The 12,257-nt window shown below is 34.1% G+C and overlaps 1 protein-coding gene across 1 annotated transcript; it reads left to right on the top strand.

Moving 5' to 3' along the window:
• The first annotated feature begins 7,681 nt into the window (after window positions 1–7,681).
• Window positions 7,682–8,257, top strand: LOC138338573 (uncharacterized). The gene is made up of 2 exons (XM_069289549.1): window positions 7,682–7,940; window positions 8,025–8,257. Exons 1-2 carry the CDS (start codon window positions 7,682–7,684, stop codon window positions 8,255–8,257), a joined length of 492 nt encoding a protein of 163 aa, XP_069145650.1.
• The last annotated feature ends 4,000 nt before the right edge of the window (window positions 8,258–12,257 follow it).

Genomic DNA, 12,257 nt, shown 5'->3' with positions numbered 1-12,257 from the left:
GTGAAAGTAGCACCCCATATTAATAATTACACTTAATGCCCATTAGGAACACCCTAGACTAGACACATCACATTTATCATTTACATAACTTCATAAATATTAGACATAATATCAATATGCTTCAATAACATTAGACATAAAGTCAACTTACTTCATTAACATCATATAGTAACCCATCATACATTTTCATATAAGGACACATCAAGACTTATTCAAAATGTCTACTTGTGCAATGGATAGATAGCATCCCATTCCACCACCTACCCTAAGTAGTACACCCTTAAGAAGACTTAGTTCATTTACATTCGTTTGTGTGGGCTAGATTTAACCAACATTAACAATGAGAGCTAGGCATGGAATCACGGTATTAACCCCTACCTATGAAAGATCCCTCTTGCCTTAGTTAGGGTCATTCTCTTAACCTTTACATGGATCTTCAAATGCTAAACCTATGTGCACCCAAAGTAAGGGGATAAGGAGATTGCTTATAAATGATTTATTTCAACTCACGAAGAGTACTCTTTCAGATGGTACATTGGATACAACATCTCTACTCACTAGGAGGATCCACTCCTTCTTCAAATCCTCTCGATGCTAAGCATAAGGTCCCACAGAGTTTTATACATTCATTACATTCATTAGCTATAGTTCAAGGGATTACATAAAATTACATCGCACCTCACGAAATATACTAATCTCTAGAGGTTACTAATATTACATTTCAAGACATGAAGAGTATCCAACGTCCAATATTTCTTCAGAAAACTCTTTAGAATAGGGAGGTTGCTACTGAACACTTCATCTCAACTCACGAAGAGTGTCCACCCCAAAATCCTCCTTCTTCATTCAGTAGAGTTCTTAGGAATAGAATGGTTGGTTTTCGACACTTCATCTCTACTCTTGAATGATGTCTACCCTAGAATCCCCCATTTTCATTAATTAACTTCATTCACTCATTCTAAGTGTGTGTGAGAGTATATGTGAGAACACTATTCACATAACCACCATATTCATAACTTTGACTTCTACACATAATCATGCTACAATAATCATAATTCACACTAAATCATGCTTCACATTCATATTATACCTCAGTTAGACAGCGCTTCTTTAAGACACAAATTGGCAACTTCACAATACAACTTGTTGACACCCAATTTTGCACCTCCATAACATGAATTAGTCATTGAGTTTCTTAATTCTAAACAAATTGAAATAATTATATTTTATAAAGTTTAAAATGTTTGTAGGTTATTTTAGACTAACCCCATCACTTTTATAATTTGAAGATAATATATACGATTTACATAATTATATATATCATTAGTATATTTTATTTTTACTCGAAAATCATCTCAAAATATTTTACTTTATTTAAATATTTTACTAGCTAGTTTAATTATATAGTATTTTACATTTCATTCTATTTTTTTTCTCGCTATTTTTATATTCTTTAAACATATGTTTTATCTATTTTTCAAGCTTTTTACTTAGTATTAAATGAAAGAAAGCTTAATCGTTGCTTTTATCGCCTCTTCTCAAAAACATTCTTCCAACCTTTTTTTTCTGTTCTCCCAAAAATATTTTGGCCCCTTTTTCCCTTAAACTTTTTTCCAAAAAAAGAAACAAAGGTCAGACAAGGGCTTAAATAGAGGAGATTTTTTGGGGAAATTGAGGGAAATATGGACCAATTCCAAAATTACAATGCATGCACTAATATAGCATAATGCATAAAATCATGATAAAGGAACATTTGTATCACAATATGCACTTTTATATTAAGACTTCATATATAAGCATAACGACAACATTTAAACACCAAACATCACATTTAATACACATTCTAAAACATACTCAATTTATAGCACCTTACATTGACTTTAGAGTAACTTCACAAAAAACTCAGGTATCACGAGATAACATCAAGAATACATCAAAACACATAAGCACAGTCACATGATGGTGTTGGAGAAGACCTAAGGAGTCACATAATAACATCTTCAAAGCCTAATCGTGCAATGTCTAGATAATCTCCAATTCTACTACCTAAACTTAATAGAACTTATCCAATACTAGCATTTATCCCACATAACGAGAAAAGAGCAATAAATTACATAGACACTGCTATCTAAGCATGGAATCCAGAGTCAATCCTACTTTGATAAAGGGTGTTCTACTACGCAAGGATAAAACTAGGACACAACCCATGAAGGATCATGGTTAAGGAATATGAAGGGTTTCTTTGTCCTCTAATGTCATCTTATTTAGAGTGACTGTCCAAGACATACTCACTTGGTGATAGCATTTGTTCTAATAGTGTAGTTCACAAAAAGAAGTATATGAAGAGGTTCTTTATCTAGTTCACCACAAAATCATAACACCTTACCAAAGAGGTCCCCTAGACACACATAAATCAACTAGGAGAACTCCTGCTTAGACTTCACATATACACTTAAATCATCATAACCTTCATAACACTCACATAATCAAGTTATAACATGATAAAATCATAATACAAAAATTAAGGTCAACGAGGCCACATTGTTTCAAAATTCATTAAGTAATGTCGACGAGGCCACCTTTTCTCAATTCTCCAAAAAAATCATCATAATAAAGCACAAAGGTAGTAGGTAATTCACAATATGATATAAGAAACACTTCTCTAGAATAATCTAGTCATATACATTAAATACACTTCATAATTTAAAATTTGAGGATTTGCATATTCATGGGTTTATTGGGTTTTTGACAGTAAAATCATTAACTAACATTGAAAAATTTCATATTTCTTTCATTAAAACATTTTTATGCAAGAACCCATACTTAAATTCAAAATAGAAGAATTTAGGAATTTGAAACCCTTTTTGAAAATTCTTTGGATTGGCTCCTTGCATGAGAGAAGAATCAAGGATCAACTATCATACCTTCTATGAAGTAACCCATGAGATTTGGTGAAGAAATCACCCAAAACCTTCAATCCAAGTTCTACCTTGAGTTCAAGCTTCAATGGGGTTTTGGGAGAGTTTTTCTTGGGTGGGAGGTTTTGATTTTCAAAAGTGAAGACAAACTTAGGTTCTAGGAGTACAAACAAACTTAAAATACCTAAATACCCCTAAAAAACCGTCAATATCTTTTAAAAGTCTTGGGATGAATTAACTAGAATACCCCAATCATGGATGAATCACAAACAACTTTTGTAGGCTTCCAAATAACGGACCCATCTAATAGGTGTCGTTAGAATGAAGATTGAAACAAACGCAATAACAAAAAACTAATCGTTCTATTAATTACTGAAGAAATTACAATGAATAAGATTTCAGAGAACTGCAAGGAAAGAAAAAGAAACAAAGAAGAGATGAGAAGAGAATTACAGAAGAAAATAGGGATAAGAATTAGGGATACGATGCAACAATGATAGTCTAAACTAACTTCGCCTAGAGATAATAGATTTATATCCGACACATGCTATTCCACTTGACGCATATTTAGCGCAAACTTTACTCCCCACATTTTGTTAGACAAAGTCAATAAATCTTTTAGATGGTATTGTCACACGTTTGCTCCTTCTAGGCTAAAAAAAATTATCTTCCGATTTAGCCTCGTTGTTCTCCGCTTCATTACTCTTGCTTTCCTCCACATCATCACTCTGTTTCATAACAAGGACCCATCCTGATGGGCGTCATTTAAGTCAGAGAGTCATTTCTTTGGGGCTTAGATCCCATAACTAAGTATGGATCTATGCCCCCAAACAATGGGGCGTCATTCAATTTTGCCTTTCAACTACTGTCGCCATTTGAGTAGTGCTTAACAGCTTTCTTTGAAAGTCTTGGGTCTTCCTCAATGACACATAGGGTCTCCCTTGGGGAGTTGTACCTGGACGTCAAACCCTATGAATTCTCATCTAGGTCTTAGGTTCTCTCCAATCAAATAGAACCCCAAAAAATACATAAAACATGCATAAACACACATATACACACACAATAACATAGACGTCTAGTCGTCGAACATCTTGATCGTCCCTTGATGTTTGACTTCAAAACTTATCAAACTGACCTCATTCCCTCTAATGCTAAAATTTATTATTTTAATATATTATGAACTCATGAAACACATGCGAAGCTCTAGTTTGACCTATTTCACTTTGAGGGTCACTACAAAATTATTATGAGATTTTATAATTTTTTGTTTATTTGATAATATCGAATAAATAATTGGGGTTATTTTAATACTTTTAGAATCAATGAGATTTTTATGTTTATAAGAAAATATACAACACCAAAATTTTATATCGCATATCCAAACTTATAGTGTAATATACCTCAAATAAAATAAATTAAAGTTGAAATAAAACGAACCAAAATGTATAAGCTAATCTTTAGGCTGAGGAACAGATATATCGCTCTCTTTAAGGAGATTCGATCCCACTGCGGCATAATATACAGTGGTCCAGCAATATAACTCTTGATTTTCCCCCTCTAAGATACAACAACCCAACAACAATGTATAACTCAAACAACTCTAGATTAGTTGAAGAGTCCAAAGCTCCACAAAAGAACATCTTCCTTCTACATATAATACTCTCTTTTGTAAAGTGAATATTATTGAATACTTAGAACATTTTGTATGTCTCAACTCTCTCATTCGCTACACAAACCTCAATATAATACTACTCATCTTTTTCACTCTATATTTTCTTGTATTTCTGTTGTTTCTTTTTGTATCTCAATACAAATGAAGACTACACTTTTTAAAGGTGATAATTCCTCCTTGCAATGAATAGGAGATAATGGATGATAAATTTGCCTAATAATGACTCAAATGTTACATAAGTTACAAGTCATAAATATAGAATAATGGATGAAATGAAGAGTTGGTGGTTATATAAGTTACTATAAACTAACTATCAATTTCTTTCGACAATTGATGAGAGTAAAGAGGCACAAACGTAATGTCTATCAATAGGCATAACATGATGTATAATGTGACATATAATATATCTTTTAATTAATATTAAAATATCACACCAAAAATCCGACACTTATTTTAGTATTAAGATAAGAGAGTTATTCACAACTTTGTTGAAGGTAGACTATTTTGCATAATGAAGGTATGCTCATCTTTGAACCTTTAGTCAGATTTGAACTATGAATGCTTAACGGAAATAAAAAATTGCAGCTTACACACAATAATGAATGTGTTGACTTCACCTTTAATAGCTAACATGTAACGACCTTGTCTTATTGCTGTTGCATGAGTGTTTTTGAGAATAAGCCCCTTCTCATAGAAAGTGACCTGCTTTAATATCCACATAGGTGAAATATGTCAAGGGTGCTCCTATAATTTTACACCCAACTCATACGAGATACAAACATTCATTAAGAGTTTAAATTAACAGTAGTCCATGTCACAAAAAAGTAATCATATGATTTGTTCTTCTCATTGAACCTGGTTATAAGATCTGTAGTTCCCAAGTTCGATTTTCTCATATATGACTAAGAATTTATGAGCTTCAACTTTCATCCAGGTCCATGTGTTTCAATCTCTTTATCTTTCTAAGGCCTTGGTTCATGAATCTGCAAGATTATCACAAGTTTTAACACAATAAACATTCATCGTATACCAACGTTTAATATGATCTAACAGTATTATGTTTTTCTCCTCATGAGTCTAAACTTATCGTTATAATAACGATTTTGTAATCAACAACTATATTGGTGCTTTCACCTTTGATCAAAATTAGAAAAAAATATTTTCTCAAAATAAAGTGTTTCAGATCATTTTTTCACTAGTTGAAGTTTAATTTATTTATTGTTTTTTCTTCAACCTTCATAAAAGAGATGGAAAAAAGTAATTTCCTTTTATCATCCCACTAAATAACACCAAAATTTTTTTCATATAATTTGCTACTAACTTCAAAGTACTTGTACAGCAAACACAATATCAAGACAAGTTGTTAGTCACAACTAATATTTTTATTAGACTAGCAAACTCCATTTATTTTTATTTATCACAACATTCTTAAACAATCGAATCAAAAAGGAGTTGCAAGACTAACTCAACAAACAAAATTTCATTTCATAATTATTTCCATATTATGTGACTTGACAAGGAAAATTGCATCGCATGTTTTATGGTTCTTTTTTCATTTGAAGAATGAAATTTATCTCAACATAACATTTTATGTTAATTAACTACATAAAATGGCTTTCATAATTTATTTAAAAGTGTCATGTTAGATCTAAAAATCATCACATTATTGCGAAATAATAACATGTCTTTTATCCCACAATTAATTTATATGTACTTGTAGCACTCTTTTGGAGCTTTTTTTTTAAGATGCAAAAATCAGAATTTCACAATGATTTTTTTAATTTCATGAACCCGTACTATTTCAAGAATTCAAACATCATTTTTTTTCATTAAAAGTAGATTCAATTTATTCCTGAAAGTACAAGGTAAATTTTTTTCTTTACCTTTTCTCCACTTTTGATCAAGTAGAAAAATACTTACCATACACGTCTTCTCTTCTATCTCTTGAAGAGAGTGATTTTTGAGCAGAAAAATGATGTAACACCCCGTACCAAAAACACACAAAAAACAAGCTTTTCAAAAATATCTGTAGGTGCAGCTAATGGTAGCTATCAAAGGACCGTAGCCTGAACAACGGTTCGTCCTGTACCTCCGTCAATGGGGTCAAAAACACCAAAAATCTCTGCACAGGAAAATTATGTTAAGTCCTGATCGACGGGCGGACCTACGGTCCGTAAGTCAGACTAGAGTCCATAGTATGTGACCGACGATCGACAACACATTCACCCACTCTCTAATACAAACCACGATAGTCCAGCAGGAACTGTCATTCTATCTACGGTCCGCAGGTCTGACTGTAGATGGAAATTAGCGGACATTTTAGGGGGAAATACAGTTGGGTCAATTTTAATCTATCATAACTCTTAGAAAAAAATTAATTAGGTGTCCCATGAGATACCCACAGATAGAAAATTGAATTATCTTTCCGTAGCCACCTACCTTGCTAAAATAAGACCTTCACGTAAAAAAATTATTCCCATTTTACTATAGGCTTGTCGAACAGACCCAGACGAGGGACTGTTTGTCTAGGTCATTGTTTGGTCAGACAACATTTAACTCAGGGGTCTTTTGGTCTTTTGCCACTTTGTTTAAACCTCAAGATATGTCGTTTTGATCCTTAATCATAAGATTTTAGTCACTTTAAGCCTAGAAACATAACTAAGACTCACCTAAGTCAAATAATTAATCAAAAGGTTAGAAAATTAGAAGAATGAAAGGGCAAAAGGCGAAGAACCCTAGTCAATAACTCAACAAGGTTGTAGCAGTTGTAGCCCCGAAATCTGAATATTTCTTCGTGAATTTCATCACCTGGTATGTGGGATCTCACTAGTGAATTTCTTTCACCCATTAGGTCCCTAATTTTCTATCAGTTCTTTGTTCTATTATCATGATTAAACTTAGGATTTCAATAACTTCGATAGAACTTAAAGTAGATGTGTTTGACCATAAGAGCCTTCATTATGTGTTCACCCAGAAAGAGTTGAATAATCGCTAGAGGAGATGGCTTGAGTTCCTTAAGTTTTATGTTATAAGTGTGTATTATCTTCCTGGTAAGACGAATGTAGTAGCAGATGCTCTTAGCATATTATCTATGGGTAGTCTAGCCCATGTTGAGGAAGAAAGGAAGAAGCTAGCGAAGGATGTTCATAGGCTTGCTCGCTTCGATTTTCGCCTTAAGAGCATATCAGACAATGGTGTAATAGTTCAGAATAAGGTAGAATCTTCTTTGGTAGTGGAGGTTAAGGAAAAGCAAGACAGTGATGCAATCTTGCTCGAACATAAGGGTGAAGTACACAATCAGAAAGCGAAGGTTTTCTCTCAATGGGGAGATGGTGTACTTCGCTACCAAAGTAGATTGTGTTTTCTTTTTATGGGCGAGTTAAGATAGTACATTCTTGCAGAAGCCCATAACTCAAGGTATTCTATTCTTCCAGCTGCCACTAAGTTCTACAATGATCTGCGGGAAGTCTATTGGTTGAATGGTATGAAGATTGATATAAAAGACTTTCTGAATAAGTGCCCCAATTGCCACCAAGTCAAGGTAGAACATCAGAAACCAGGAGGTATGACTCAACAGAGTGATATTCCTACTTGGAAGTGGGAAGTTATTAATATGGGTTTCATCAAAGGGTTACCTCGTACTCGCAGACAACATGTCTCCATTTGAGTTATAGTTGACAAAATTACTATGTATTCTCGCTTCTTAGCGGTTAAGACTACAGATTCGACAGAGGACTATTCCAAGGTTTACATTAACGAAATTGTGAGGTTGCACGGTATTCCTTTATTTATCATCTCATATAGAGGTCCTCTTTTTACCTCTCATTTCTAGAAGTCATTTCAGAAAAGTCTTGTTACTCAGGTTAACCTTGGTACAACATTCCATCAACAGACAAATGGACAGACAAAGCGTACCATTCACACCCTATAGTATAGGTTGATAGCATATATGATACATTTCAAAGGTATTTGGGATGATCACCTTTCTTTTATTGAGTTTTCCTACAACTATAGCTACCATTCCAGCATTTAGGTGGCCCCTTGTGAGGCTTCGTATGTGCGTAGATGTAGATCTCATGGTGGTTGGCTTGAAGTAGGTAAAATATCTTTGCAAGGTCCAGATTCATGTGTTTATGATATGGAGAAAGTCCAGCTCATTAGAGATAGGATTAGGACAACCTAGAGTCTTCAGAAATATTACGCATATGTAAGTAGGAGGGAACTAGAGTTCCAAGTTGATGATTGTTTTTTTTAATGTCTCACCTATGAAAGGGGTGATGAGGTTTGGCAAGAAAGGGAAGCTCAGTCCTAGGTATGTAGGCCCTTACAAGATCTTGAAAAGGATTGACAAGGTGGCGTATGAGTTAGAGTTGCCAGCAGAATTAGCAGCAGTGCATCCGGTCTTCCATATCTAACTCTTGAAGAAATGTTTGGGTAATACAACCTCTGTAGTTCCATTATAGAGCGTGGTGGTGAGAGATATTCTTTCTTATGAGGATGTACCAGTTGAGATTCTTTACCGTCAAGTTAGAAGGTTGAGAAATAAAGAAGTTTTTCAGTGAAGGTTTTGTGTAAGATTCTGTCTGTAGAGGGAGATACTTAAGAAGCAAAAGCGTCCATGAAGCCAAATATCCTTAATTTTTTCCTACCGATTCCACTCCAGCTTGAGGTAATAGTTCCTCTTGAATTTTCCAGTCATTCATGCGTGAATTTAGTCTTAGAATCATGTTCCCTCAGTTTTGCTTGCATTTTTAGCGTATTTGATTGTTCTCGGAAATCAATTGATTTAGAAACTCAGTTTTCTATGTTTAGTAGTAGGGATTGCAGCTCTCTCCCTCTAATCCAGCTAGTTTAGTCTTCATTCTAGGAAGAATGGTCCCAACGGGGAGATAATGTAACACCGAATATCCAAAACACACCAAAAACAATCTTTAAGAAAAATCTACAGGTGCAACAAACGGTGGACATCGACAGACCCCTATCCTGACCAACAGTCCATCCTGCACATCCGTTAATATGGTCAGAAACCCCAAATATCTCAGCCCAGGAAAATTTGTTAAGTCCTGATTGATGGACGGACCTACGGTCCGTTGGTCATAATTTTGTCTGTAGTCTGTGACGGTCGTCGACATCCCATTCACCCACTCTCTGATATGAACCATGGTTCAACATCACGTGCTATCATTCAATCTATGGTCTGTAGGTTTTACCATAGATGGAAATTAGCAGACAGTTTAGGGGGGAATATAGTTGGGTCAACTTCAATTGATCATAACTCTTAACACAAAATTAATTAGGTGTCCTATGGAATATCCACAGATCGATAATGTAATCAACTTTCCATAGCCACCAACTTGTCTAAGATCAATCCTCTGAGTAAAAAGTTATGCCCGTTTTAGTAAAGGACTGTCGAATAGACTCAAATGATTGACCATCGATGGAACGATGGACCGTCTATCCAGGTCGTCGTTTGGTTCGACAAAAATTAACTCAAGGGTCTTTTGGTCATCTCCCACTTCACTTAAACCCCAAGATACGTCGTTGTGATCCTAAATCATAAGATTTTAGTCAGTTTAAGCCTAGAAACATAACTAAAACTTACCTAAGTCAAATCATTAATCAAAACATAGAAAATTAGAACCAAGAAAGGAGAAAAAGGTCATGAACCCTAGTGAAGAAGTCAGTAAGGTTCCCACAGTTCCTGCCCCCAAAATCTTAATATTTCTCTGTGAATTTCATCACCAGGTATGGGGGATATCACTAGTGGTCTCCTTTCACCCATTGGGTTTCTAGTTTTCAGTTAGTTCTTGATTCTATTATCATGATTAAACCTAGGGTTTCTAGAACTTCGATAGAACTTGATGAATTTATTAAATAATTGTTCCAAATAAGATTATAAAGTTATTGTTCAATTTATCGCATGAATTTCAGAACCTAGCTATGTATTTCTTCAATTCTTGAATAACACATGCTAGGTCAAATATTTCAGTTATTCAATTATACATGCCTTAGTTATTAATGCATAATTATAAGATTAAACGTTGCATTCTCAGTTTGCATAATACATTTTGAGATATCCAGTATTTATAGGATCTTAGTCATAATCAGGTAAATATAACTTATTGGGAGTAGAAAAATAGCGAGCTGGACTATGGTTCAGCATACCTAATTAGTCCGAGAACTACTAGCCAATTAGGTTGTAAGTCCCCTCTATGGGAAATTAGTTTAGTGATCACGTCAGCATGTCTTTATTCTTCTGACAGGGTATATGGGGTCCTCTCGATGGGGTGTATATATCGGACTCCACATTTAGATCATGTTACTTTATTATCGGTTATTAGTAGGTCCCACAGTTTACTAAGACTCTCTTGCATTGACCATTTATCAGTATATTTAGTTTTCTGTTTCAGCATGTTATAAATTAGTTATTGCATTCAGTTAATAGATATGATGTTCATATTATTATACTTGTTATTTTTTGTACTTGTTCAGTTATGTTTTATTTCATCTTTATTTTATCCTACATTCGACATACCTTCCAAGTACTAACACATATGTGAGCTACATCTTCTCGTGATGTAGGTTCAGGTTCGCTGCATCAATATCACGCTTAGATCGATTTCCTATTTTTAGTTCAGCAGATTGAGTGGTGAGTCCTGATTCGCCGAGGACAATAGTCATGAGTTACTTTTCATTATTTAGTCCTTTAGTTTCAATTTTCGCTAGGCTTAGTAGGGGCATGTCCCATTATTCTTAGTCATTTAGAGGCTTATTTTAGACATAGATACTTTCAGCTTAGTGTTGAATTAGTAACTTCTTTGTATTAAACTCATCAATATTTCATTTATCTGAGTTATAAAATATGGGTACTCCCCATCTTTTAAGTTTAAATTATGATTTAGCTTCCGCATTAATTTTATTATCTTTAGTATGCTCATGATAATGTCAGCAAGGTTATCTTGGGATCACTTATGGTCCTAGGTTCCGTGTCCACGTATCAGGGGTAGCTCAGAGCATGACAGATGTTGTGATCCCTATCTTCATATCCATATTTTTTCAAAAGTAACAAAACATGAATCTCCTTAAAATTGTTGGTGTAATATACAACACATACAATAAACTACAGTTGACATAAAATTAACAAAAATGTACAAACAAATCTTTAGGCCGAAATACGAATATCTCGCTCTATTTAAGGAGATTCAAGCCCACTGTGGATTAATATACAATGGTCCAGTAGTATAACTCTTGACTTTTCCTCGATACAAGAGCTCAACAAGAGCGTATAACTCAAATAACTCTAGATTAGTTGAAGAGTCCAAAGCTCCACAAAAGAAAACATTCCTTCAACAAATAAAACTCTCTTTTGTATAGTGAATATAGTTAAAGACTTAGAACACTTTGTGTGTCTCAAATCTCTCTTTCACTACACAAACCTCAATATTATACTACTCATCTTTCGCACTCTATATTTTCTTGTACTTCTCTTGTTTCTTCTTGTATCCAAACACAAATTAAGACTACAAAATTTATAGGTGATGAATTCTTTCTTGCAATGAATAGGAGATAGTGGATCATAAATTTGCCAAATGAATGGCTCCAATGTAACGTAAGTTACAAGACACAAATATAGAATAATGGATGAAATGAAGAGTTGGTGGTTACAT

This window comes from Solanum lycopersicum, chromosome 9 (genome assembly GCF_036512215.1).
Source record: "Solanum lycopersicum chromosome 9, SLM_r2.1".
Taxonomy (NCBI): domain Eukaryota; kingdom Viridiplantae; phylum Streptophyta; class Magnoliopsida; order Solanales; family Solanaceae; genus Solanum; species Solanum lycopersicum.
Note: the sequence above shows the minus strand (reverse complement) of the source record. Positions and strands in the feature narration are given on the sequence as shown.

Excerpts from the sequence above, each read along its gene's own strand:
- LOC138338573 (XM_069289549.1), top strand. The coding sequence starts at position 7,682 with ATGGGTAGTCTAGCCCATGTTGAGGAAGAAAGGAAGAAGCTAGCGAAG. Across the intron at positions 7,941-8,024 it reads TGGTGTACTTCGCTACCAAA|CTGCCACTAAGTTCTACAAT; the intron begins GTAGATTGTGTT and ends CTATTCTTCCAG.